This window comes from Camelina sativa, chromosome 7 (genome assembly GCF_000633955.1).
Source record: "Camelina sativa cultivar DH55 chromosome 7, Cs, whole genome shotgun sequence".
NCBI lineage: Eukaryota > Viridiplantae > Streptophyta > Magnoliopsida > Brassicales > Brassicaceae > Camelina > Camelina sativa.
Genome location: NC_025691.1, coordinates 26880772 through 26907906, shown reverse-complemented (window position 1 = coordinate 26907906; position 27135 = coordinate 26880772). Strand labels below are relative to the sequence as shown.

The 27135-nt window shown below is 34.1% G+C and overlaps 3 protein-coding genes and 1 pseudogene across 3 annotated transcripts; all 4 read right to left on the bottom strand.

Moving 5' to 3' along the window:
* LOC104702803 (auxin-responsive protein IAA8-like) lies at nucleotides 4305-6699 on the bottom strand. Its single transcript, XM_010418723.2, has 6 exons — nucleotides 6493-6699; nucleotides 5356-5895; nucleotides 5047-5276; nucleotides 4809-4950; nucleotides 4656-4717; nucleotides 4305-4564 (listed from the first exon to the last, which is right to left on the bottom strand). The coding sequence occupies exons 2-6, from the start codon at nucleotides 5859-5861 to the stop codon at nucleotides 4521-4523; spliced, it is 984 nt and encodes a 327-aa protein (XP_010417025.1). The 5' UTR covers nucleotides 5862-5895; nucleotides 6493-6699; the 3' UTR covers nucleotides 4305-4520.
* On the bottom strand, nucleotides 15274-19016 carry LOC104702802 (annotated as a pseudogene).
* On the bottom strand, nucleotides 20028-21269 carry LOC104702801 (protein BRICK 1). The gene is made up of 2 exons (XM_010418722.2): nucleotides 20868-21269; nucleotides 20028-20392 (listed from the first exon to the last, which is right to left on the bottom strand). Exons 1-2 carry the CDS (start codon nucleotides 20998-21000, stop codon nucleotides 20268-20270), a joined length of 258 nt encoding a protein of 85 aa, XP_010417024.1. The 5' UTR covers nucleotides 21001-21269; the 3' UTR covers nucleotides 20028-20267.
* LOC104702800 (agamous-like MADS-box protein AGL17) lies at nucleotides 22911-26123 on the bottom strand. Its single transcript, XM_010418721.1, has 8 exons — nucleotides 25776-26123; nucleotides 24637-24715; nucleotides 24441-24502; nucleotides 23891-23990; nucleotides 23760-23801; nucleotides 23420-23503; nucleotides 23122-23279; nucleotides 22911-23023 (listed from the first exon to the last, which is right to left on the bottom strand). The coding sequence occupies exons 1-7, from the start codon at nucleotides 25955-25957 to the stop codon at nucleotides 23145-23147; spliced, it is 684 nt and encodes a 227-aa protein (XP_010417023.1). The 5' UTR covers nucleotides 25958-26123; the 3' UTR covers nucleotides 22911-23023; nucleotides 23122-23144.

The window sequence follows — 27135 nt, the reverse complement described above, 5'->3', positions numbered from 1 at the left end:
AGGCATCAATAAATGTATCAATTTGATAGTGAATGGCATGGGAGATAAGGACGAAGATCCCCAGAACCAATTTATTACAGCACAGAGACGCCAAAACAAAACCATAGCTACTGTTTTAGTCTCTGTACTTTTTTTGTGTTACTTTTATTATTAAGTTGTTTTGTAATGGGTCGGCTCGTTTTCATTTATCTTTATCCCTATCTCAACGATTTAATTGGTATTTATTTATTTATCACTTTTTTTTTCCCCCTTAACCTTTTTTGTTTGTTTGTCTGTTTTGTTACAGCTTTTAACGTACAATTGCATGCATACCTACGTGTTTGGCTATTTTGTAGTATGTTCCTAGACCAGACAGATATTAATAGAGATGTGTAGTCTTGAGATACTTTCATAATTAAACTAATTACACTTTCACTACTATTATGGCTATTTTGGTTTCTTGCGTTTCGAAACATACAAAACATATTATTTTCATAATTTCATGCAAATCGAAGTTTTTGTGGTGGTCAATTATTCCGAACGTCAAACGGAAAAAACTTGTTTTTCTTTTCTTTTTAACTTATTAATTTATGATTGCATTGTTGTGCTCGACCGTAGTAAATTTTGTGCCAACTAAAAAGTTATATTATGGCACCAGCAATACCAATCCAATTTTGAACTTCTTATCAATGACCAGAAAGGACATATATATATATATATATATATATATATATATATAGCTTATCTTCTACCACGACGATCTCATTCAACAAGGCTTCGTTCTACTTAGCTATATTCGCCCTTAATAAGGATTAACGTTTCTTTGTCCAAAAAAGAAATAAAAATAAATAAGGATTAACGTTTAATGATCACAAACCTAAGTTATTGTATTTTGATAACAACCAAAAATATTGTTGGGAATATTTCTCCTAATACTCTATTCATTATTCAATCATAGCAAATGTTTTGTTTCTTTTATAAAGAAATCGAAGCAAATGTTGCACATTCCCTATACGTATGTTGCACAAGATTTTGTGTGTTTTCTAATCCGGCTCCATGTGCTTCACCGAAAAATAAATTAAAAAATAGATAGTATTAAAAAAATTCAGGTCGTTTTAAAACTTTGATACAATCATGTTTCAAAATAATATTAGACCACTCTAACTATGTTAGTAAAACAACAATAAAAAAATGTCCATTATATACCATAATATATTGTATTTTTTTCTTTTCTTTTTTACACACCTACCTAGTTTACATATTACAACTAGTTCCTTAACAAAAAGAAAAGACACCGTAAGCTAATTTAATTTACAATCAATAACATTATCTCGTACATACTTCTGTATATAATACTAAAAAGTATAGGCCATAGTATGGTACGGTTATGCAATTTAAATTTACAAATGTATAATAAATTATACTAACTATATATGTATTGGAATGCCCACATATGACATATACTAAGTAAATCAATACCATAAGTACTATATTTCAATACATTGTTTATCATAATACCGTAGAGATCAAAGAAAATGTACCAAATTAAGGCACCCTAGCTTGTTTTCTCTGATCTACTTTATCCGCTTTGGTAATTCGAATCCATATTATACCAAATAAGCATAGACTAGTATGTATCCAATATGCAGTATATATTACATATATGTCTATGATTTTGGTAGGTCTCTAGAATCATAATTAAATATCACATATTCTCTCTTCATATATTGGATGTGATCAGAGACATATTTATCTCATAGGGTGCAAGACTTGTAACTAGAGCATTTAAACATAACTCAATTTTTTTTAATGCATATAAATAGATTGGATTGCATTATTTTAAAAATAAATTTTCGCTACACCAAATATATCTTTTTTAAAAAAATCATGATCTACAAATAGTTCTGAGATGGACTTGTTGAATGTCTAGCTTGTAAGTTATAGATTCCACCATATTTGAAAGATGAGAACTGAGAAGCTTCTCATAATCAGTGCGTTAATCAGATAATTCAGAATTGTATAGCCGAATAATATATACACTCAATTACATGTATATATGAATTTCAGACAAAAAGACATAGACATGGTCAAACCAAATATTTGAATAATATAGGAAATTATTCGTATCTAATATCTTATTCTTCTGTCTTCTAACAAAATTGTATCAATCTTAAACATATATAAAATATAGGAATAGGAACTAAATTTGATGAAATGAACAAAATTAATTTTTTTTTAAATGTGTTTTTGTGATCGGGTATGCTTAAAATAATGAGTGCAATGAGTAGAGAGTTATAAAATTTAAAGATAGTGGTTCGTTTGAGTGTATATAATAAGAATAATTTGACTTAAAACATAGCTTAAGTAGAAGAAAGGTTTTGGGAGACAGACCATATGATATGGACCGATCCATGATTAGTTATTAATTAAGGCGATTATATTTTTATGTTGTGGTCCATTAAAATGGTTATTTATTAAAATAGTAACCATAACTATGTATTATTATTATCAGGATATTGGAAAAAAATAATTGAGTTAATAACCTGATATTTTGAAAATCTAGGGGGGAGTTGCACCCACCAACTTATAAATAAATCTATTTTTAAAATTAGACAAAGTATTTGAATGAGGTTACGAGTTTGCTTCCTCCATATTAAACTTTGCACCCAATAATAACTTGTCCAAGATCCGTCCCCATATTAATAAATATGTTGACTGAATGTTTTTATTTTAAAATTCATTGAATGATCAAAAATAACGACAAAACATAGAATTTTCCAACGGGTTAAAAACCAAACAAAACTTTTGTTTGGCAATATACTGTAATTTTGATATTAATTATTTTTTTTAATTTCTTTTGGTAAGCTTTCAATTGCTGAGTTTTGATCGGTAAGATATATATAAATTACATGGCCTAAACAACTTTCCATCTCAATAAGTTAGTTTAGTACTAAAACAATATATAAGATTTTTTCATATGTAAAGAATTGCATAAAATTGATATTTCCATGTAGGTGAACAAAAGAAAAAGAAAAAAACGATATTTCCATGTATATCAATTTAAATCGACTAAACTGGGTACAAATAAGCATGTTAAAGACTGAATTTAGCAAATCTATGTGCCAAACGATTATCACATCGTGTAACCAGAAAAAAAACCTATTTATTACAATCTAGAAGTTGGGAAACGTATGATAAAGAATCTTATTGAATTCACTCAAGGTTGTGATTCATTAAATGTTTGGTTTTTGCATGTTGAAGGGTGAGGACTAGAGCCATCACATCTTCGAATGGTATAAATTGGGACCAATATTCTTACTATCCCACTAACGTTTAATATACCCCAAGAACAATTCAATACTTGGTATAAAGAACTACTAAAAGTTATATATTGTGATACAACAATCTCCTACTTGTAAAAACTATTTTTTTGTGTGTTACAAGTTACAACTACTAAAATTAAATATTTTGGTTAAGTCAAGTTGATAAAAGAAATTAGTGGTTCGTATGGAAGAAAAGCATTAACAAGACATACTTGATATGTTGACAAAAAAAAGAAATGTGTTTGATAATTGTTCTTACGAATTGCAAAACAAATCAAAATTAGAAATAAAAGTCAATGATGAAGTGCACTAACCACAAACTCACTTAGAACCACTTTACCACATGTGATAAGACTCTTAATTTGACAACTGATGTCGAAATATCAAAAAATATTATTATATTCTTCTTTTTAAAGGGAATAAAAAAATCAGAATATGAATAGTAACACTTTAGAACCAAAATTTAACTCCATATACAGTGAGAACTATATATTCTTCTTGTAGCAATCACATTAGTTTGTGTAAATGTATCAAGTTAATAGAATTATAAGAAAAATAAACACATAACCTTAGATGTAAAAACAAAAGTTGGTTTCAGTTTAACAAACTTTGCTATAAAAAAAAATTGAATGGATAAATTTTGGAGCACTAAAGGCCATATATAAGAGAGATGGTATGTCAAAAATTTAGATATTTAGTCAACATGTTATTTTTCTAATATATGATTAACTCTCGTAAGAAAGTTGTAGAAGATAAATAATTGGGATTAGTCTAAAGGTAATCTAGATTTACACAATTTCTTGTTTTACACGTAGAAGAAACCATCATTTGAGATTCCACTTTGTGTGATAAAAGGCTCTTTATATACAGGATTACCCATCAATATTCAATAACCAACTTTTATCCTAATTATCACTTAGAGACTTTTGTACTACCAATAAACAAATCAAAACTTTGCGTAAAATTAGACAAAAAGTAAGAGTTGGTCTTCGATTTAAACTATTGAGAAAAAAGTCTTGGAGATTCCAAATAAGAAGAAGGTAGAAGCAACACACATAAGAAGAATGTATTTGTTCTGAACAAGCACACACACAAATAAGAAATTCCAAAGTCTTACAACATAAATTAGTAAAATACTAAAGAGTTTTCAAACATCAGTAAATAAGACTTAAACATTGGAACTGTGCATAGTGTTTTTAGGTCTTGAGCTTCTTTGTTTCAAACCCGGTCTTTGTTCTTCGATTTCTCCACTGCACCTGGAGCTGAGACCATGGAAATCAACACTAAATAGAGTGAGCCACAGAGTATGTATTCATATTAAGGGGAATGATGTTGTCAAAGTAAATGGCTTACCTAACCCAATAGAATCAGAGCCCTTCATGATCTTCAGTTTCTGGCATGTTTCAGTAAATATCCTGCAAATAGGTTTTAACAAGAATTCATTCAACGTTTGAGCAGAAACAAAAACCTAAAGTCACTAAAGATACGAGTTCAAGAGAAGCTTACTCCCACGGGACATCTCCAACAAGCATCCAATCACCGTCTTTGTCTTCGTAAGTAAGCACAAACTCTGATCCATGAAGGAGATCCTTCAGTTTGATCTCGCTCATTCGTTCCCTCCCTTGAGCACCATGAAGTCCACATTGACCTGAGATCACAGACAAACACGAAATCACTTTCTTTTTTGTTCATTTCTTTTGACAATTTAACCAAGAATTTGCTTTAATACATAGAAAATTCTCACCAAGAGTGAAGCAGCTGAACATTTTCTCAAGTGCAGAAGACAACTGTTGATAGCAAGTGTAAGTCCTCAAGTCGACCTTTCTCAGATAAGGAGCACCATCCATGCTCACTTTCACAAACAAAGCACCAAGACCAGGTTTCCCATCAACCTCGTCAGTGTTCTTCGAAGTAGAAGAAGCCATTGTATTCTTCCTGTATGATCTGATTGGAGGCCAACCAACAACCTGTGCCCTGTAAACAATAGATAGGTTACCACAAGATTCAGCCTTGAGTCATTAACAAACCATAAAACTCATAAACCGTTACACACTTGGCCGCTGGTGCATTGTTCGAACCGCCCTTAGCATGAGATCTTTCTTCTTGAATACTCTTAGGGACATCCTTAATTTTTGGCGACAGCATCATGTTGATTCCTCCTCCTGGTCGAACAGAACCTTTAACACTCGAAAACTCGTCCCAAGTGTCAGCGAATCCTCTTTTGTTTCCAGAAACAACATTCTTGTGCTCCGTAGTAGCAGAAGCAGCAGTGTCTTTACAAGGTAGCAGTGGGAAGAGAAGTTTCTCATCAGGTGTTCTCGGGCTTAGCAAACCGAAATCAGTTTCTCTCTCGGGGGATTGAGACTCAGGAAGACCTAGCCTCAGCTCTGTAGCTTTGAAATTGAGATTGCTCGTCTTCTCACCATCTTGAACACGGTTGTGAATGGTTGAGCTATCAACAGAGGAGCAATCAGAGAGGCCAAAGTAGTTACGTACTTTCAAACCAGGTGGTGATATATCCAGTTCCTCCTTATCCACACTTAGTAATCGATAAGACATCAGATCTCAAGTTTTTGCAGGACTTTGTTTTTATCTGCTTAGCATCACAACAACAACAAAACAACAACACAAAATCAAACTAATTTCACATAAATCTGCATTTGCATGAACAGAATTCACAATCTCAACAAAGCTCAAGCACCAAATATCACTATTTTCTAGAACAATCTAAACTACAAAAAGGCAAAAGCTGCTAAATAGAAGACATAGATCACTGGTTCAGAGTCAAGAAGAACCCAGAAAAAAAAACTATGGTTTCAGCTAAAGAAGAATTGGGTCAAATTTGCTTAACAAGTAAAATAAAGTTAGAAACTTTAACCTAGGATTCATAGTCCAAATTCAACCTTTTCGTCCCCAGAACTCATCTACCCCAAAATTAATCACTTTTCATGAAACAAAAAGCAGAGAAACAACAATTTTGTGCCCTAATTTCCTCTGCATTTTCCCCAAAAATGTACTCAGCTCAAAATCACAACTAAAACACTTACTTTAGGAGAAAACAAAAAAAAGTAAACCCAGATTATGAATCCACAGAAGCTACGAGAACAAAAGAAACAAACCCAGATTGAAATTCAAACTACAGAAGCAGATTTCAAAAACAGTTCTTGTACATAAAAGTTGAAACTAGTACCTTGAGAGAGAAGGAGAAGACGAAGAACACAATAGAAGATCAAATAAACGAGAGAGAGAGAGAGAGAAAGAGTGAGTGTATAGTGAAAAAAAGACACGAACTTTGACGAGAGAAGAGAAGCAGAGCTCAAGGTCCTTCCATGGAAAATAAACCAGAGAGAAAAAAGCTAACAAAAAGCGCAGTGTTCAAGAATCAAGAAGAAGAGAAAAAACAAAAAAAAAAAACATGGAAGGAGTGGTAGTTTTCGTAATAAATCACAAAAGCATGGGCATTAAGGATGAATCAAGTTTTGTTTGCATGCGGTGTGGACTACAGTAAGAAGATCTGACGGTTGAGAGTGAGTAAGTGAGAGAGACTCTCAGTCGTTAGATATTCACGGAGATATAATAATAAATACATGTCGTTGTTACAGGTAACATGGTTTCAGGTTTCTGGTTTGTAAAGAAGCTTAGAAAAAATATACAATAGTATTACAAAAAAAAAAGTCCACAAATAACATGCGTGTGTTTATTATTTTTTATTACAAATATTATTATATGTTTTTTCAATAAGTATAGTATCGATTATTAAAATTATCAAAGTAATTCAAGAATAAAACAGATTTATTTTTTATTTTTTTTGGGTTATGATTTTGATTATAATAGAAATGGGACCATCCAATATTGAAGAGGCTGAGTGGTCTAAAATACCTATTGAATTTAATTAACTTTTTCTATATAATCTGAGTTTCAATAGTTATGGGACCAGGTATCTGTTTAAAATTTGTCTGTCTAAAAATATGCATATTTCCAAAAAAAAATTACCAATGGGTTGAGAAAAGTAAGACAGAGCATTAATTATTCAAGGGGTGAAAATTATGAATTTACCACAGTTAACAAGTGAAAATAATTATTTACTACTAACTACTCCTTGATTTGTTTTGTTAAATGATTGAATGGTCAAATAATTAAATTATTCATATAGTAAAACCTATAAGAAAACTTTAATATATATATATATATAATGCACGAAATATATGCAGTTTATCAATTTACCATGTCGATGATGACGATGAAGACTAGGTCTATTTGTTACACATTGTTACATATAATCATATACATATCCAAAGTTATGCAAATATTGACTTAAGATATCGAGTTGAAATAGTAACATTTAGTGAGGCGATTGCACGACGACCAAAATTCTAAGAACACAATCAGTGTGGAAACGATCGAGAGGAATGAGACACAAATAATAACAATAACATGTAAATTAGAAAGAAGTGTATTGAAGAAGAAGGTCATCATCAAAGGTGACACGTTGGAAGAAGCACGCTTAAAGAGAGAAGGGAAACCAAACAAATCAGGCTTTGCAGCTTCACTGTTGACATGCCTGTCACCTAACTCCATCATCACCCGCTCTTCCTTTCTTTCACATCATGCGTCACCGTCCTGTTGTTATACCACATTTTTTCACCCTCTTGTCTCCCACTCCTTTTATTTTTTTGGTTGGTACTCTTTTTTTTTTGTCTCTTCTAAATACAAAAACTATTCTCTCGTAGTAACGTTACTTTACATACATTATATTTATATATTTACATTACATTACTGTTGAAATATTCCTTAAAAGTTTGAGTTTATTCATTCTCATAACACAAGTATTTATACACACAAAGTATTCCTAATACGATAGATTCATATCTAGCTAAGAATATTGACATAAAGATATTTACATATCCTAATACCTCCCCTCAAGTTTGTGCTTCCAAATTTCAAACACCGAACTTGCTCAATAAAGAGTCAAACAACGGTCTGGGCAAAACTTTGGTAAAAATATCAGTAACTTGGTCGGTAGTAGAAATATGTGTCGTGGTGATGAGACCAGCTTGGACAGCATCGCGAACCTAATGACAATCCGACTCGATATGCTTTGTGCGTTCGTGAAAGACAAGATTTGCAGCGATGTGAATGGCCGCTTGACTGTCGCAGTAAAACGGAATGGGATGCGGATGTGCAAAACCAAATGTATGTAATAATGCTCGAAGCCATTTAACTTCCTTAAGGGTGTAAGCCATGGCACGGTATTTTGCTTCAGCGGAGGAACTAGAGACCATATCTTGTTTCTTAGTCTTCCAAGAGATGGGGGAATCACCCAAGTAGACCACATACGCAGAGAGTGAACGACGTGTGCAAGGACAAGCATTGTAATCGGAATCACAATATGTACTGACGGTGAAAGAACAATCTCCGGAGATAACGTATCATCAAGAACCATCGGGGAAGGTGATATGAACGCGGGCGGAGGAAGCCAATCATCATCGCCCGAGAAACTAGAAGGAGTCGGTATGGGTGGCATAACAATCTCTGTTTGGAGAAATGGAAAAACATGTTTCGAAACTGAACATCTCGACTGATCAAAAATTGCTCTGTCTCAAGATCAAATAGACGCCAACCTTTCTTGCCAAAGGGGTAGCCAACAAATACACACTTGCGACTACGCGGACCAAACTTGTCTTTATCTCTAGCTCGATGATGGGCGTAGCATAAACAACCAAATGTGCGGAGCATATCATATGAAGGACGTTTGCCGAACAGAACTTCATAAGGGGATTTACCGTTTAAAACAGGTGTGGGAGTGCGATTGATCAAATGAGTGGTGGTAAGAATACTTTCACCCCAAAACTTAACTGGAAGATGGCTGTGAAATAAACAAGCGCGAGCAACGTTGAGAATGTGACGATGCTTGCGTTCCACATGACCATTCTGTTGTGGAGTATCAACACAACTTGTCTGATGCAAAATGCCATTGTCCTGAAAGAAAGACGCAAGACAAATGAATTCGGTGCCATTTTCACTCTGAATGGCTTTAACTTGTTTTCCAAATTGTTTCTCAGTCGTGACACAAAAATTACGTAGCAAGCGAGAAACCTCAGACTTTTCCGACATAAGAAATGTCCACACCGAACGAGAGTAGTCGTCGACCACAGTAAGAAAATACACAGCACCACATGTGGAAAGAGTGCGATAAGGACCCCAGACATCGCAATGACCAAGAGAAAAACAATCCAATGTTTTATTAGAACTATCATGAAAAACCTTGCGAGTTTGTTTTGCGCAAAAGCATGTATCACAACTTTTGATATCATTAAGACTAGTAGTAGAAGTATCACATTCTGGTAAAGAAAGTAAAACACTTGCAGATGGGTGTCCTAGTCTACTATGCCACAAAGCTCCATTAGATGCAACATCCTTTGTAACTCTGTTGACTTGTACAGCAAGAAACCCAGTAAAATAATACACTCCCTCACGCTCCTCACCGCTCCCAATCAAAATCCTCGTAAAACGGTCCTGCAAGAAACATAAAGCATCAGTAAAGATGGCAATACAACTGGTCTATTTCAAGAGCTTAAAGACAGAGATGAGAGTGCAATCAAAATCAGGCACAAACAACACATCATAAAGCACATATTTGTCATTCAAAGCTAAGGCACCACGTTTATTAGCACGAGATCCTCGACCATCGGGAAACTTAACCGCATATAGTATAATGTCAACAACATCAGTCAATAACGAACAATCACCAGTCATATGGTGAGAAGCTCCTGTGTCAATAATAACATCAGTAATACGAGTGTTACCCGACAATTTTTCAGAAGTTGTGTTAGGGCGTAGGCTTTGAAGCAGACTGATTAGTTGGACAATTTGATCATTTTTGCCAGAGTCCGAGATGGGATTGAGACATGCACTGTTGACTCGACCACGTCCACGATCTTGTGCCGGACGACCACCACGTTGAACAGGCAGAGGAGGAGACTCACGGGTGGAGGAGTCTCTAGTATCGGATAAGAGGGACCCGAACGATTGTCAGTATACCAGTCCGGATAGCCATGAAGAAGAAAACATTCGGACTTCTCATGGCCTTGTCGACGACAATAGATGCAATGAAGGGTGGAGCGATCACGGAAACGAGAGGTGACAGCTACAACGTGAGGAGTTTTGGACTTGACGTGAAACCCAACAGACTCTGGTTTTGTAGTATCTTTCAAACGAGCAACATTTAGATTTTGTTCTTCACGAACAACACGCGCATAAGCCTGGTTGAGTGAAGGCAAAGTGTCACAGTCAAAAATTGCAAAACGGATATTGCTAAAACGAGGCAGATCGAGACCAAATAGGAATTGATGGACTCGATCATCTTCGCGTTCTTTGGCAATATCAGGGGCTGCTTCGCACCTACACGCACGAGTGGTGTTGTAGTTCTGCAGCTCTTCCCACAGTTTGGTCAAACGGCCATAATACTCTAAAACAGAGTGACCATCTTGTTTGCACATAGCGATCTCATCTTTCAAAACTTGTTTGCGAACGCCATTACCAATAGAAAAACGGACATGAAGACTCTCCCAAAGAGATGCAACATCGGACACAAAGAAAACAGTAGAGCGAATCTTGGGGTCGATCGACGTTGGTATCCAACCGATAATCATAGAGTTTGCGGCGAGCCATTGACTCAGGTCAGGATCGGACGACAGCTTTGGAATCGTGCCATCGATGAAGCCAAGCTTCTGTTTGGCTTGGTGAGAGTTGCGAAGTTCAGTAGCCCATTCAAGATAATTATCTTCACGCAAGATAACAGAGGATATGAGAGAACTGGGATTATCCGATGCACTGAGGGAGTACGGAGTCGTCAGTCCGACAATGGTGGACACAAGCTGTCCCGTGGAAACTTGTTCAGTAGCCATAACAACTGAATAAGAGAGGGTAGATAAAAGCGGCAGCTAGAAAGAAGCGGCGGCTAGAAAGAAGAGAAGCAGCGGCGGTGGCAAGAATACTTGCGACGGCGGCGGTGTGTTTAGGATAAAAAAGTGGTTCGCTCTGATACCATGAAATATTCCGTAAAAGGTTGAGTTTATTCATTCTCATAACACAAGTATTTATACACACAAAGTATTCCTAATACGATAGATTCGTATCTAGCTAAGAATATTGACATATCCTAATAAGTGTCATTACATATGAGATTAATAGATTATGAATGTGAGTGTAGGCTATATATTGGAGTTTCCAGTTTTAAGAAACAAACTATGAATATGCCACGTACACAATTGAAAAACTTGGGAGCGACGATGTATATTGTATTTTCGAAGGTTTTCTAACATTTGTAAACAATTATTAAAAAGTACCCTTGATTAACCCAAATGACTTATTATAACATCAATTTATGGCATTTATAAGAATAATTAAGAAGACTCTATGCATCCGATCCATTTGTTGTAAACTAACAATGAGTGTATATTGATATATTACTACACACTACACTATATAGTGTAGGCTTTCACATATCACAATTATCATATCTTTTACACATTGTGTTTTTAAAGAAAGACGTGGCCAACAAAAAGCTAAGGTAAGCATGACATTTCCATTTTTAAAATTTTTTCATCTCGTTATAGCTGAATTTAAGGATTTTTGTTTTGCTATTATAGTAAGTTTATAAAAGCATGGAATTTCATTTTTCTTCATAAGAAAAAAAAACACCAGAAACAAAACACTCAATTATTATTTTATTTTTTTAATTAAAGAAGTTTTAAGTTTTTGGTTCTTAATCTCTATCAGTTACAAACTAATTTTCTTTTTATAGTACTTAATAAAGCTTATGAAATGAAGACCCATGTTTTATTGTTTGTTCTTACTTCTTATTAGTAAGTCAAAAAACAAATATTATGAGTTTGTCGTTTGTATATATAATTTACAATGAAATATATTAATTTAAAATTTTCTTTTTAAAAGAGCTATTTGATTTCATGTTTTCATTTTAGTTCTAGACCGCTAATTCTAAATTTTAAATAACCGTTGTGTATTGAAATTTTAGTTCTAGACCGCTAATTCCAAAATCGCAGGCCTAGTACTTATTAAAGCATACACCATTTCTTGAAAATAAAACTTATGTAAAATTTTATTAATAAAAAACTATTTATTAAAAAATCAACGAATAAAGAAAGCTTATGAAATGAAGACCGTACCCATGTTTTATTGTTTGTTCTTACTTCGTATTAATAATTCAGGATAAATATTATGAGTTTTCCGTTTTCTATAATTTATAATGAAATATGCTAATTTAATGTTTTTTTAAAGAACTATTTGTCATGTTTTCATTACAATTTTAGCGCTATACCGCTAATTATAAATTTTAATAAGAGTTGTGTATGAACATTTTTTCTTTTCTGCTAAAGCAAAGATACAAATATTGAAAAGAACATAGAAATGAATCAGCAGCATATCATAATTCAAGATGATTAAAGAAGATGACCGATGATGATCAGTGGATCACTAACAAAATTATTATACTCGTGGAGCGATTATTATATAAACTTATAATAAATTCGTAATGACTAATGAGTATTTTATGAAGAAAAACCATGAAAAATTAAATAAATAAAAAGAGAAAACAAACACTAATTATAAGCAATTATTATTATTATTTTTTTTGTCAACCATTCGACCATGGTCGACTTATTAACCGACTTATTAGTCAAATTCCTATAAGCGATTATTAAATTTGAACCACAGATTTTGCGGGGCAGTGCATAGACAACAAGGACCCACTGCTTCCGTTTATGCCGGTCACCTTTGTTTGTAGTAATTAATTAAAGCTATTACTAATAAAATTAACAAATAAGTAATCCTGCTTGACCAAAGACGAATAAGTAAACGACAAGTGTCGGCATGTAAAACGTCCCTCTCTCGACATGTGTTTACTACTACTCTCTTGTACTGGGATAAAGGAAAGATCATAAGTCAAAGATCGTGTGCGTGCGAGATCATATATACATCACGTGTGAGTATCCTATGTATTGAGGACACGTGTCGAGAATCTGTAGTAGCTCCATACAAAAAGTACCTATAGTTGAACTTTTCTAAATTAATATCTATAAATTAATAATTTTTTCATATCCCAAATTGGGTCAATATAAAAAATAACACATTTCAATAAAAAAATAAAATAATATTTTTTGGAAATCTTATATAAAAATTTGATCCATCAATATTATAAATTAATAATCAAATAAACTAAAAATATATATAGATATATACATATATATCTAAGAAAATTTAGTAAAATATGACTTTATTGTTGTTTGTCTATTTTTGAATTTGCATTTTTGTTGGAACTCATCTTAAATCTTTTTCATTGTTGTTTTCTCAATCACATCCAAAATTTATGAAGAGTCTAGATGCGATAATTGTTTATTTAGTAACTGGTTCTAAATGTACCACAATATCTTATTCGACTTCATCATTACCATAAAAGATAGTAGTTGCAATTTCTTATAAACTTAAAACTTTTTATATTTGTCATTTTTACTTAGATAATTTAATAAACGATTGAAATTCATCCTATTACGATAACCAATGTTATAAATTAAGAAATTTCTTTTAAAATGTAAATGATAACAAAAGTATTTTATGTTGTAATAGAAAATTTTCAAAATTATGAATATGAGAAAATCTCTTCATAAATTAATAAAATATTAATTTATCGATAAATTAATAATTTATTTATAAATTAAAATTTCTATAAATTAATAAAATTTTATAGTTCCGACCTTATAAATTTTATAGAGGTTTTACTGTACTAAATAAAGAAGATAAGACGAAGAAAACTTTAGATGTCTAAAACATCCAATAGCCCATTAGAAGCCCAATTAATCTTACATTCACACACTGACACACATATTTCAAACAAGAAACGGCACGTGTAAGTAGAAGTAACCGTTGTAGAGAGGGCACGGCAAAACTAGAACAGTCTCATCAGAGCTGCTTAATGATAACATAAACGAGCGACTGCTTGGTCTACAAAGAAGAAATGGGAATAGAAAAAACCTCTAAATTTTCAAGTTGCTGAGTTCATACCCACTCACTCGTCTGACTTTGGGAACTCTTTAACTAAACAGTCCCATGGGAGTTGCCTTCTGAGAACTGAAAACACCTCAAGCAGGTTTCTAATTACGGAAACCCCTCAAGGCTTATACACTAACACGCCTACGCCAGAATTGGAAAATTTTAACACCTTCTGTGCATGGAACCATATTTTACAAGTGAACTTAAATCAGACGAGTTCTAATATGGTTTGAATATGATGGTTGTTTCGTGTTTTTTTGATTACTTGAATCTCTGTATTGTGTCTGTGTGGTATAATAATGCTAACTTGATGCTTAAGGATTATTAATCTCTCAAGAAAGTATCCCGCTAATTTCTCTATGATACGAACTAAACATATATGGTTTGATTCTGATTGAATATACTGGTTGGTGCAGAGTCTATGATTCGAACCCATGACTTAAATTCTTATTGATTGTTGCTTTGTCTATACTTTGAAGTTACATCTTGAGTTTATTGGTTGTTATGTGATATATGCTTTAAAGCTATGGCTTCAATTATTGATTGTTTTTTGCTTGCATCGTCTATTATTTGAATTGAACATATGGCTTGAATCTATTGGTTGTTGCATGGTATATAGTTTTATTGAACCCATTGCTTGAGTTGCGTTTGTGGATTGAATTATATTGATTGGTTAGTTGATCCAATTGCCATTACGAATTTACGAACCCGTGACTTATAATTTTTTGGTGAAATCGAAGAGAGAATATCATTGTTTGGAGAACTTAACCTCATCATTCCAAGAGTCTCTATCTAGCTCATGCCAAATTGTCATTCTCTTATCCGCATAATCTTTGGCAATTAACCGACAAGGTTGTCTTGAGGGCATAGTTTTCAATATAATAAGATCTTTTAAACATCAAAATCCCATAACAAAGTAACCATTCATTGCATTAACAAACAAGTACAAACTTTATTCTTCTTTTGTCTTGCAAACTTTATTTATATTTTACAAGTTTGCTATTAAGCCACAAACGGCGTTGTCGGGAGCGTTTGCCTTACCACTTTCACTAGTAAATAAACTTCATGCCACCGCAACTGCCTGCATAGCACTGTTACTGTACACCATGTTCTCTGTCCTGTCACCACCACCACAACTACCAGATTATGCTGCTTTCACCATGTTTCCGCATTCACCGCTACAACCACCGCCGCAGCCGCTTGCATTTGCTGCTGCTTTCACTATGTTTCCGCAACCACCGCCACAACCCGCACCGCAGCCACTGCCACCGCTAGCTTTTGCTGCTTTCACCAAGTTTCCGCAACCACCACCACAACCCGCGCCGCAGCCACTGCCACCACCGCAACCGCTTGCTTTAGCTGCTTTCACCATGTCTCCGCATTCTCCACTGCAACCACTGCCACAATCGCTAGCATTTGCTGCTTTCACCATGTCTCCACATTCACCGCTACATCCACTACCGCAGCCGCTAGCATTTGCTGCTATGTTCACCATATCTCCGCTTTCTCCACTACAACCACTGTCGCAACCACTAGCATTAGCTTCTTTCACCTTGTTTCCGCATTCACCGCTACAGCCACCTCCGCAGCCGCTGCCTTTTTCAGGAGCTATGATAGCAGCTGCAATCCCCACATTCGTGGGGTCTGCATTCACTTTATTTTCTGTCACAGCTACAAGTTTTGTCTGTTTGCTTTCCTCTTTTACGTCTTTGGTTCCGACAGTGACGCCATCAAAACCTCCTTTCTTCAGAACAGCATTGAGTATGAAAGCAGATACGATTCCAGGCAAAACCAACCAATTCTCTTTCACCTGCAAATTGAATAACAGAGTCAGAACGAGCATGGCTAAGATAAAGAAGAAGTAACATTCCAGATTTCAGACTTGCCTCAATGGAACCAAATTTCATATCAACCAATCCCACAGCTTTTCCATATGGATGTTGCTTAGAAAATTCCACAAGAGTCATGAAAGCTTGATCGCTTCTAAGGTTTGCGCAGTGTTTTGGTTCATAATCCAGCTTCCTCCCAGAGAAAACTTTCACCTGCAAACCAATAAAAAGCATTGCATCATTGGAGTGTATTACATTATCAAAAACAAGAAGGTTACTCTCTTTTTAATTGGAGTGATGAAATAATGGAATATACCACTCGAGGACCCAAAAGCTCGAAGAGCGGAACACTGCACTGGAAGGGTTCATTTGCTCAAGTGACCATTTCGAGTCCAACAAAGACCAGAAACTACCAGTATAATCCGCAAGCACGTGAGTTTCACGAGAGTCTGTCTCGCCAATCACTTGTCTTTGATCATGTTTAAGTGTTGTTCCACCAGTAGAGCTCCTAAAACACAACAAAGCAAGGATTTAAGATCATGTATATACCTGGTTGGAGGGTGATCTCAGCAGAAAAACGTGTTTAGTTTTCAAGAGAGTGTTGTTTTAAACGCCATACCTCATTTGAAGACTGATCACCTCAGTTTGTGTTTCATCAACAATGTGTGTTGAGCTCTTAACAAGACGGGACTTCCCCAAAATTGGAAAGAAGCAAGAGCCTTTGCACGATGGTCTTGATTGAACCACGTGTAAGACTGATGGACTGCGTATTGGTGGAGTAAACGAGACAGCGACTCGCAGGCTGATGGGTTTTTGATCTGCTTTGCTACCTTTGCTGCAGGGTGTTAACTCCAGCCACTTTTCCACAGAGAGTTGAGTTGTTACTGGAAATAGAAACTCCTTTAGTGATAAAGAGGCATAGCCCAGGTTTTTAGGCTCTCTCGAAACTGGTATCTTAGACGGTGAAGAGGAAATAAGTTTGAAAACAAGCTCTCCTGTAGGTTCACATTGGAAAGTAGCAACTTGCTTTTCCCCAACCTCAGATAAAATGGTCAGTCTACGTTCAGCATTGAAAAGAGAATCAGGCTGACTTTTACTGAACAGAACCGAGAGCCTTCCCTTATGTCCATCTGGTACGTTTCTAATCCCAATTATCTCCAAGAGAACCTGAAGGACACAAAAGGATCACATCACCATAACTACAATTACCTCGATACAATCAAGAGACAACCACATAAAAGGATAAAGAAGAATACCTCAACAACTTCCACTTCTGAAAATTGGATTAAATTCTGAAAATTGTCCTTTGCAGTTGGTTCTTTGGCGAAAACATCAGAAAAATAAGGAGAAGTGGTGACAGGTGTAGGAGTTTGGCCTCTATGCATTGCACCGGCTTTCCAGTACCTTGTACCAAATGTCTCCTCCCATTGTGCAGTAGTCTTAGAAAAACCGGTATCAAGCTTCTTACCTTTGCCTCGGTCAGAATCTGTGTCATCATGCTCCAACACCTTACCAATGAGCTTCTCCATATCATCACAGTAAGAAACTGGATGCAGTTGATGTGTGTGCCAGATAAGGTCAACATCATAAGTAGGAACACAAAACCGTTTTAAAGACCTTTCTCTGTTCGTCTTAATCAGATAGAGAAAGCCCTTATATCTAGCAACAGCTTCTTGCAGAAAAATGTCATTGTTTACATGGGACCTCGAAACCTGGTAGTAAAATGGGCTCTGCCTCTTAACAGCTGAAACAAGATCATATTTGGTGCATTTCTCGAGAGCTGAAGATTTCTCAGAGACGTCCTTCGAGTCTATGTTATTCAAGTCTAAGTCATAAGGTTCGTCAGGATACAATCTTTTCCATAATCTTCAGTTTTCAATTTGCAGTTGCCATTAACAGAAGATACAACTCCAGAATTGTCGAGAACTCTCCCGTAAAATTGTTCACAGTCAGTCTTATACCTCACCTGGATGGATTTAAACATAATGAAGAAATCACTCAAAAACAACTAACAACAAAGTCAAAGTTTTTCCTATCGATAATTCCCAATAAACATTACCGGATTAAGCCTGTGGCAATGCCAAATCCATTCACAATCAAGAGGAGGGACCAAAGGCCCTTCACCAACCGATGATGATGACTCGGAGTATTTGGCAAGCAAAGGAAGCCAACAAGCATTGTACCTGAACAATCACCAAATTTAATCACTTTTAACATTCAAAAATACTATACAAACATAGAGTCGAACCAAAGAAAGATATAAATAAACCTGTAGATAGCTTTATCGAGTTCAGGGCCATCGTAAAGCCATCGGTTCCTATCAACAGTTGCGAGGAACAGAAGCTGTTGCTTAGCTGCAGCTAATAAGTCAACGCTTATCTCTATCTTCTGAGCTTCAAGCCACTCCAATTTATGATCTTTCTCCTTATCCATCACTTCAAATTCAACCTTTTCAAAAAGATCACAAACAACACTTATCAATTTGCATACGACTTAAGCAAATCAAATATATGTGATTACCAATTTTTTGACCTAATTTAAAACCTAAAAATTTGATCTTTATCTAATCAAATTGCATAAACCCTTATGAATTTGAAAGATCAACACTTCGGGAGAATTAAACCCAATTTTTTTATTTTTCAATTCGGATCAAAATTTAATCAACGAAGTCTGTGGCAACTGACTAGCATAAAGGATCAAACGGGTAAAAACTCACCTCCGATCGCCGGAAACTTCACTTCTTCGCCTGAGAATTTATCCGATCACTCAGAGAAAAAGCTTTACCCAGAGATGATGATGATGAACAATTGCTACTTATAGTTACAGCGACTCCGAAATCAACGATACACAGGGGAGTTGTTAAATGGCATATATGCCCCTATATCACATAAGCGATAAGCCTAAACCAACTGTACTTTTAACGTGTAGTATACGCATCGGATAATCGAATCCAATGTACTAAACCGGACTTAACCATACCGGATTTGATCAATCGAATCCAACGATCTTTGTCCCTCCAGATGAATCAGAGGATCCTTTAGTACACTCTTGTAGTAGTAGCCTGTCTTTGACAACCTTATTATTTGCTGCTTTCAAGATTGGTCTGGCACTCTTTCAAAGTCTCGTCCAGCCATTGTCCTCCAGACACAGCAAAATTAAATTCAGACAAAACAATTGCCGAGTTCAGAATGTTTAAAATAAGAGTCTGAAACAACCAATGAACTCAGCTCTCTCCGTTAGGTTGCTTTTGTATGTTAAAAGATCAAATCCTACAATTCTATCATGATTTGAGTAGGCTTTTCGGACTCAGCTAAAGCACCGTTTGAGATCCAGTGAGGAATCCATATAGCTCATACTAGCCTTACCAAAGCTTCTCTCATCTTCTCAAAAGGGGCATCAATGGACAGCTTCTTTGCAAAAAACTAATGATCAGTGATCCATGGTCTACAGAAGTTTTGTGGTTAAGCCGCTTAGGTACTGGAAAACAGCATAACAGTCAACAACAATGGCTTGGTTCTATGGTCGGTCCATGACCCCTAGATAGGTGATCTCGTAATCCCTACAGGGTGGAGACCATGGGGCCAGTCTTGATGAATCTAAGTCACAAATGCAACAGAATCTAATGGGGGAAAAGAGATTGATACATGAGCTTTTTCAGATCCTTCTTCCTCCATTGATGGAAAAGCCAAAAGGGGTAACAACAGGGTTTAACATGTGCTCCACCAAGTGAAGAGAAAAGACGAATATACAAATCCCATGCATTGAAGATGGAAACTGGATACCTCAAGCAAAGTTTATAAATCAACAGCAAAAAGAAGCAGAACTCCAAGAGTTTAATGAAATAATTTGTCATTCAAAAGAGATCTTAATAGACAGACACAAGATACACAGAGTTATGAATGAATTCATATTTTTAAGCTACCAGATTACTTACTAACAGTAATGGGAAGAAAGAAAAAGAATCATTCAATGGTACGACATTCAACAAAAGATGCTTCTTACGATTAAACCAAAGGCTCAGACTCAGATTTCGGTTTCGATTTCAACAGAGATATCAGCTATGCGTGGTTCACGTAGCAAAGAGAGAAGGATTAGCTGTGGCGGTACTCACTTGCACTTCCAGCATTTCCAAGCGACGTTCCAACAGATCCAACTTCTCATTCAAAGATGCCAACTTGCTCTTTGTGGTCGATTCTGATAAAAAAAAACACACACACAAGAAAATAACATCAACTCACACACATTTATCAAATTAGCTCAAGACAGAAAGTTTCATCAACACACAACATTGTCTAAAAACCAGCTAAGTTGAAATTAAGAAGAAGATCATTACAAAGATCTCTCTCAGTCTCAGCACATGATGGATCTAAAGAACATGTGAAGTCAAAAAGGATCACAAATCAGAAAACGCCCAAACGAATCAACATAAAACTCGAAACCAATACATATGAAATCTGATCATCTCATCTCAACACCAATAAAAAAAAAAGTCTGAATTTTTCATATAACCCACCACCAAAATCAATCTCCACAACCATCAAAAACCTTCCTTTGACCAAAACCCTAAACAAAGTTTCTAAATTTAGCATAGACGGAACTGAGACAACTCCAAAATTGGACGAAGAATTCAAAACCCAACACAGGAGAAATTAAAGTGAGTGAGGTTTACCGAATTGGACGAGGAATTCGAAGAGACGACGAACATTGAGAGAGATGTGTGAGATGAATTCTCGATTCTCCCAATCTGCTTGAACAGCGATTCCTACGTTTACTGCATTCGTGATCCCTCCTGCTTTCGCCATTATTAACTCTCTCTCTCTCTCTCTCTCTCCTTCCACAAGACACACACACACCCAATGATACTCACAGATTTCAAATTCTGCAGCTTTTTTTTAATTTGGATTTACCTTTTTTTTTTTCGATTCAACCCAGCTGTGAAAAAAAATGATTGAGCAATCGATTAGAAGAGGGTCACCTTCTTTTTCTTTGGTTTCTCAGAAAAGAATTCTGAATTTTTTTATCGTCCTTTTTCTCGTAGGTTGTTTTCTTCTTTTAGATGATGTGTGATTTGACGAAGAAGATGAAGTAAGATTAGATTAGAAGAAACGGGTGTTTTATGAGAGATTGACAAAAGTTATGGGGCTACTTTGTAGTTTCTGATATTTGGTATGTTACATTATTTAGTGAAATGTTATGAGATTTTTCATTTGGGTGGGCCGGTTTGGTTTAATATTTTTCTATGTTGCGTAGTTAGTGTTCAATCTTTTTCGTTCTATTCAAATGTCACTATCAATTAAAGATTAAAGATTGAGCAATTCTTGGTTCTTTAGTACATTTTAATCTATTACAACGACAACAAAAAGGAGAGAAGAAATTTGAATACTATTACAACCAATCTTTAGTCTTTGGATTCAAGATAATTTTAGTGAATTATTTGGTATGCTCATTGGTTCTAACACTATATATGTATGTATCGAACATCATCATGTATATATATCATGTTGTATACTATACACTTAATCGTTGCCTATACTGCTAGACAACAAGTGTGTTTTGAACCCAATGTTACGTACCAGGTTATACATAAATTTTATTTGGAAAGATCGATCATGAGATTTTTTTTCTACTCCACCTTGTTTGATTATTATTTTTTGTTTTGAATACGACCAAAGGACATAGTGGATAAAGAGATATGTTAATTAAACAATGTGCTTTTGTTATGTCAGTCATTTAAACACCGCTACTTTCTAGGCGATTTTTTTTGCATCGTGTCGATGTATTGGATTTTAATTAATAAACAAACATACATCTCGATTTGGTTGGCTTCATTTTACCTGAAACGACAATACCCTAAACTTTTGCTTTTACCAATTTTCCCTAAACTAAAGAACCCAATAATCTCAACTAAATCTCCCTTTACTAAAATATCTCGATGATTAATCTGTTCTAAGTTATTTTTAAAAAAGTTTGATGAATCTCCCGTTAGAACACACCTAACATATATGTAAATAAATATGTTGTGACTTGTGTGCGTAGCTAAGTAGTTTTTGCTTAATGGTTTAGTTTTGTAGTTTGTACGTACTGGTACGTCAAGAGTTTCCTTATCTATTGGGTTCTCCTAACTGTCAATCAAGAACTCTCCTGTGTAGTCTTTCCATTCGGGTCAGCTCAACTAAATTAGGGGTTACTAAACACACACCACACACACACAAAAAACATAAAAAACACAAAACTGAGCACAATTTTAGGTTTTAAACATGGTGAATTAATCCTTGTTAAATATAATACATGGTAACTTATTACTTTTTTAAACTTCATAGGAGCAACAAAAAAAAAGTTAGTTCCGTGATTTAGTTTTTTTCTTCTATTTCTGAGAAATTATATAAATTTGATTAAAGTCGAATTTGAACTATACGAAAACCGACCATAATATAATCTAATGGTTTGTGGTAGTATCGATGATGGGTCGATCACCATCCTGATTCAAATCCGTAAAATGAACCAAAATACTCACATACCAAACCGACCTAAGCTTTACTCTAACAATATAAACGTACCGAATGAAAAAGAAAAACTGAAATATGCACCAACAAATAGAAAATGAAACCAAACCGATATTCAAATGAGCATCATGCACGCTACTTAACTATATCGTATGTTTTTATCATATATGTCTACTTAATATATACTTGAAATCACATGAGAAAGCCAATAAAAAAGAATATAATCGTGGAGCTGTTCCATTGACCATTGATTGCACTATATCGTACAAAATCAAACCTTCGGTTTGTTCTCCGACATGATTACACTCGCACTTACTTCTTCCTGAAAGCATATTGACATAGTTAAACGACGTACGTGTCCCTCCTCATATATAGTATGTACGTACATTTGAAATGCTTTTGAGATAGTCAAGAACGAACAAGTTGTTATATCTTTTACGATCTTAGCTCTTTGATGAAGTCTCATAATGGGACTGCTCAGGCTGGCTTAGCTGCAGCCTAACCTCTGCATGGGATTCATCAACTGCATCTACTAGCTCATGATTTCCCAATCCATTTTTGTTTGACTTTGCATTAGCCTGTAAAAGATCATTACCACCACAGTACCACTTTTATAGCTAATATCTATATATAAGTTTTTCTAGTTTCAACTAGCTTAGCTAGCTAGGATTTATTAGATGCAACTTGAAGTAATGAAGTTTATTATTTCCATTTTTACCCTTTTGTATAGTTCGACGCTTTCCTGATGAATCCTTTGTACTTTTCTCGACAATTCGAGGTTTTCATGATGAACAAGATTTCTCTGCAAAAGATTAAAAAGAAGTTATATAAATGATATATAACATCAATTATGTGTTACGTGTAAACAATTTTTTTGTGTACTGTCAAAGATCAACACAACATCGTTAGTATCTTTTCTCTCACTGAAAATAGTTTTCTTAGAAGAGTTAGTGTTTGCATTTTTATCACATTTGCAAATTAAGACTTATAAATAGAAAACTTAATAATTAGGGGTTTGATTATTCATCATCTTAACTGGCCGGTACGTATAACGTTACCTTTCTAGTTAGTTCTTTGATTTCATTGGTCAAAATTTGTTCCTGCGAGGTTCGAAAAGATTGATTAGTTTGAATTTCATTGTTCCAACACGAACGAGCTAGAGGACTCATACATATAGATTAATATTTACCTTTTTCATACGAATTCCACGTAAACTCATTTCAAGTTGGCTCTCTAGATTGTGCAATTCCTTAACGCCCAAACCATTTAGTTGCTCTCCGGTTAGTTGCCTGTTTCATTACAAAAGATCATTGCAGATAATATATACATGGCGAGACCATAACTGGTTTAACCTGCCCGACTAAATGACTAATTCCAAAAATAAACCAACCCGACAAAGAAAGCATGCTCCACCGAGTTTTCAACATATACATATAGTTGTTTCCCTTGGTTAAATAAACATGACGATATGTACATTATATGTATGCATCTGTTTAAAAGGAACTTATTAGAGACATAAAGATCCATTTTGTTAACAATATATATATGTAACCAAGCCATTTTAAATGCACCAATTTTTAGCAAATTAAAATAAAGAGAGCAAGTTTTAGTTAGGCACCAAGTGAGAACATATCAACACGACTACACTAGTACATAAGATAAAGTTAATTCACTTATTACCTATTAGTTTCGAGTTAAAAACTCATGATTACTCACAATTGTATTAGCAAAGTACGTACCGATGATTTTCTTGCAATGAGTGCAGTTCTTTCCTCAATGTTTCAGCCTCTCTTTGCCAAAACTACAATACGCAACACAATCTAACTCATCAACTCTCAAACTCAAGTGGAATAATACAAATATGATTACGATCTTAATTACTAGTATAATTGTATTTTCCTCTCATTATGTGTGGTGAGATTATGTTATACGTACCTTAACTTCTGATGCAGGGTTCACTAGTTGTTGCTGCTCCATCTTGGTCTTATTGAAGCGTTCAATGGTAGATTTCACACTGTACGTTCATTAATTACAAGGTTTTTTTAAACTCAAAACTAGTTTCATGGAGTAGTATTTATATCTATGGAGCAAAATAGTATAACGTTTGGATATAGAAATACGTATTTCTATATCCATTTCTAATGAAATAATAAACAAATTAAAATCTGTACTTCCTTGGATAGACTTTTACAATCTTTAAAATTTTGTCAAAAGGTTTAAGATTGTTAGCACATAATTAGAAATAAAACTATATAAGTCAGACACACATATCATTCATATATGGTATTCACCGTTCATGGTTTAAGTTTCATATATACCAAATTAAAATTATGGATCTTCAAAAATTATGTGACAAATAAAATGATTCAGTCATATATGGCCATATATACTGAGTCACCTGATCGTTCTAGCATAGTACGATATATATACACAAAATACTGAGATTCATATATATAAAAGTTCATCATTTTACATATCATCTCTAAATGTGAATATGGTGATTAGTACACTCCTTTTTATTACTCTTTTAGTTTTCCAGCGTTGTACTTGTTTGAGCTTTTATTACTATATATCACCTCTATGTCTCAGATGTTTCTAAATTTGGCAAAGATACACAATATACAACCAATGATACACATGTCCACACACACAAAATAAGCAATGAGCCTACTTCAAATTAGTTTCTTCATCTTTAAAACTAGTCACCGTCTTTAATTACTATTTGTTTGATTTGCCATCCTCCGTTCAAACTAAGTTTCCTTTGAAAAGATTAAGATTCGTGAGCTATATATAAATCACCCTTATATATACTAAAAAATACAACATTATATCTGACACTAGATGAACAAAAATGTATACTAAAAATGAGAAAATCAAACAACTTAACACAAATTATTGAATTAATCCAACCCTTTAAAGAAAACAATACATGATATATATTATTTATATATAAGTAATTAAGTGCTTATATATACTTCCATGTAGTAATAGATATACAAATACATATATACATGTGTATCTTCAGGTACGTAGATGTGAGATCTAGGGATATATTGAATGGGGAAGATAGAAACCTGGAGCTGGCAAAGTCATAGAGCTTGTCGGTATTGGAGAAAATGATGAGACCAACCTCGGCGTCACAGAGAATAGCAAGTTCTTTAGCTTTCTTGATGAGACCCTTTCTTCTTTTGGAGAAAGTGACTTGCCTACTGGTCGAATCATCGATCTTCTGGATCACAATCTTCCCTCTCCCCATCAAGTTTTAACTTTGTATCTTCCTCTCGATCTAGGTTAGCTTCCCTGTTCTAGGTTTTTTTTTTTCTAGATCTTTGCTAGACCAAAAGGAAGATGAAGAAGAACGAATCAGGAGAAAGAGAGAGAGAAGATACAGAAAATAGAAGGAAGTAAGAGTCAACAATCTATTCGAGGAATAAACAAAGGATTATCTGTTTGAGTCCTTTGTATTGGTTGATATAACTTATTGAGGGCTAATTTAGTAATGTACCAATTTTATAACCTAAGATAATGTGTACATATATTTCAAAGAACACATGAGATCGAAGAAAGCCCTATTAGAGAGAGTACTTGCAGGTTATAATATATATATATATACAATTTGGTTAGTATAGTGCATAAAATAAAATATATCTGTTTAGTTTGATTAATATATATACCAGAGAAATTCAAAACAAAAACTGAAACATAAGTCTTATTTGAAATTTCTATGTTACTATTTTTGATTTAAAATCAATAAATAAATTTTAGATTGTAAAATGTTACAAAAAATATGTCATTTATGTAGACATAAAGAAACTACTAGGTATCAACCCGCACTATGTGCAGAACAAATATATACAGATAAAATTAGAGTTGTGTGTAAATTTATTTTCTAGGATCTAAAATTTGTTTAAAAAATATATATCTATAACCCGTGAAAATATTTTTAAATTAAACTATTATGTATCAATTAAATATATGTATAACCCACCATTTTGTTAATCTATGCAAGATTTTTTATTTTTATTTTATTTTATTTTATTTTGTGTAAGAATATGTTTCACCCATAAAATATTATACCAATGATATTAAATAGGTCAATTCCCTATAATAATGATTATTATGATAATTTTATTTTGGAAACTTTAAATATGTGAATAGTAATCATTTTTTTTAATAGGTGAATAATTTCTGATTTTCAAAACATTTTAGATCTAATGATTTTATATTTTAATAATTAAATATGTTATAAAATGATCAAAATAAATTTTAATGTTTAAATTTTTTAAATTAATTGTAAAGGAATATTTTTTAATCATTCATAAATAATTATGTGTAAATATCCATAAAAATGAAAACAATAAATTCATTGGTGTTCTGAGCTCTCTAACGACGACACATCGGCATTATCTTGAGAATGCTTCTGTATTAATATAT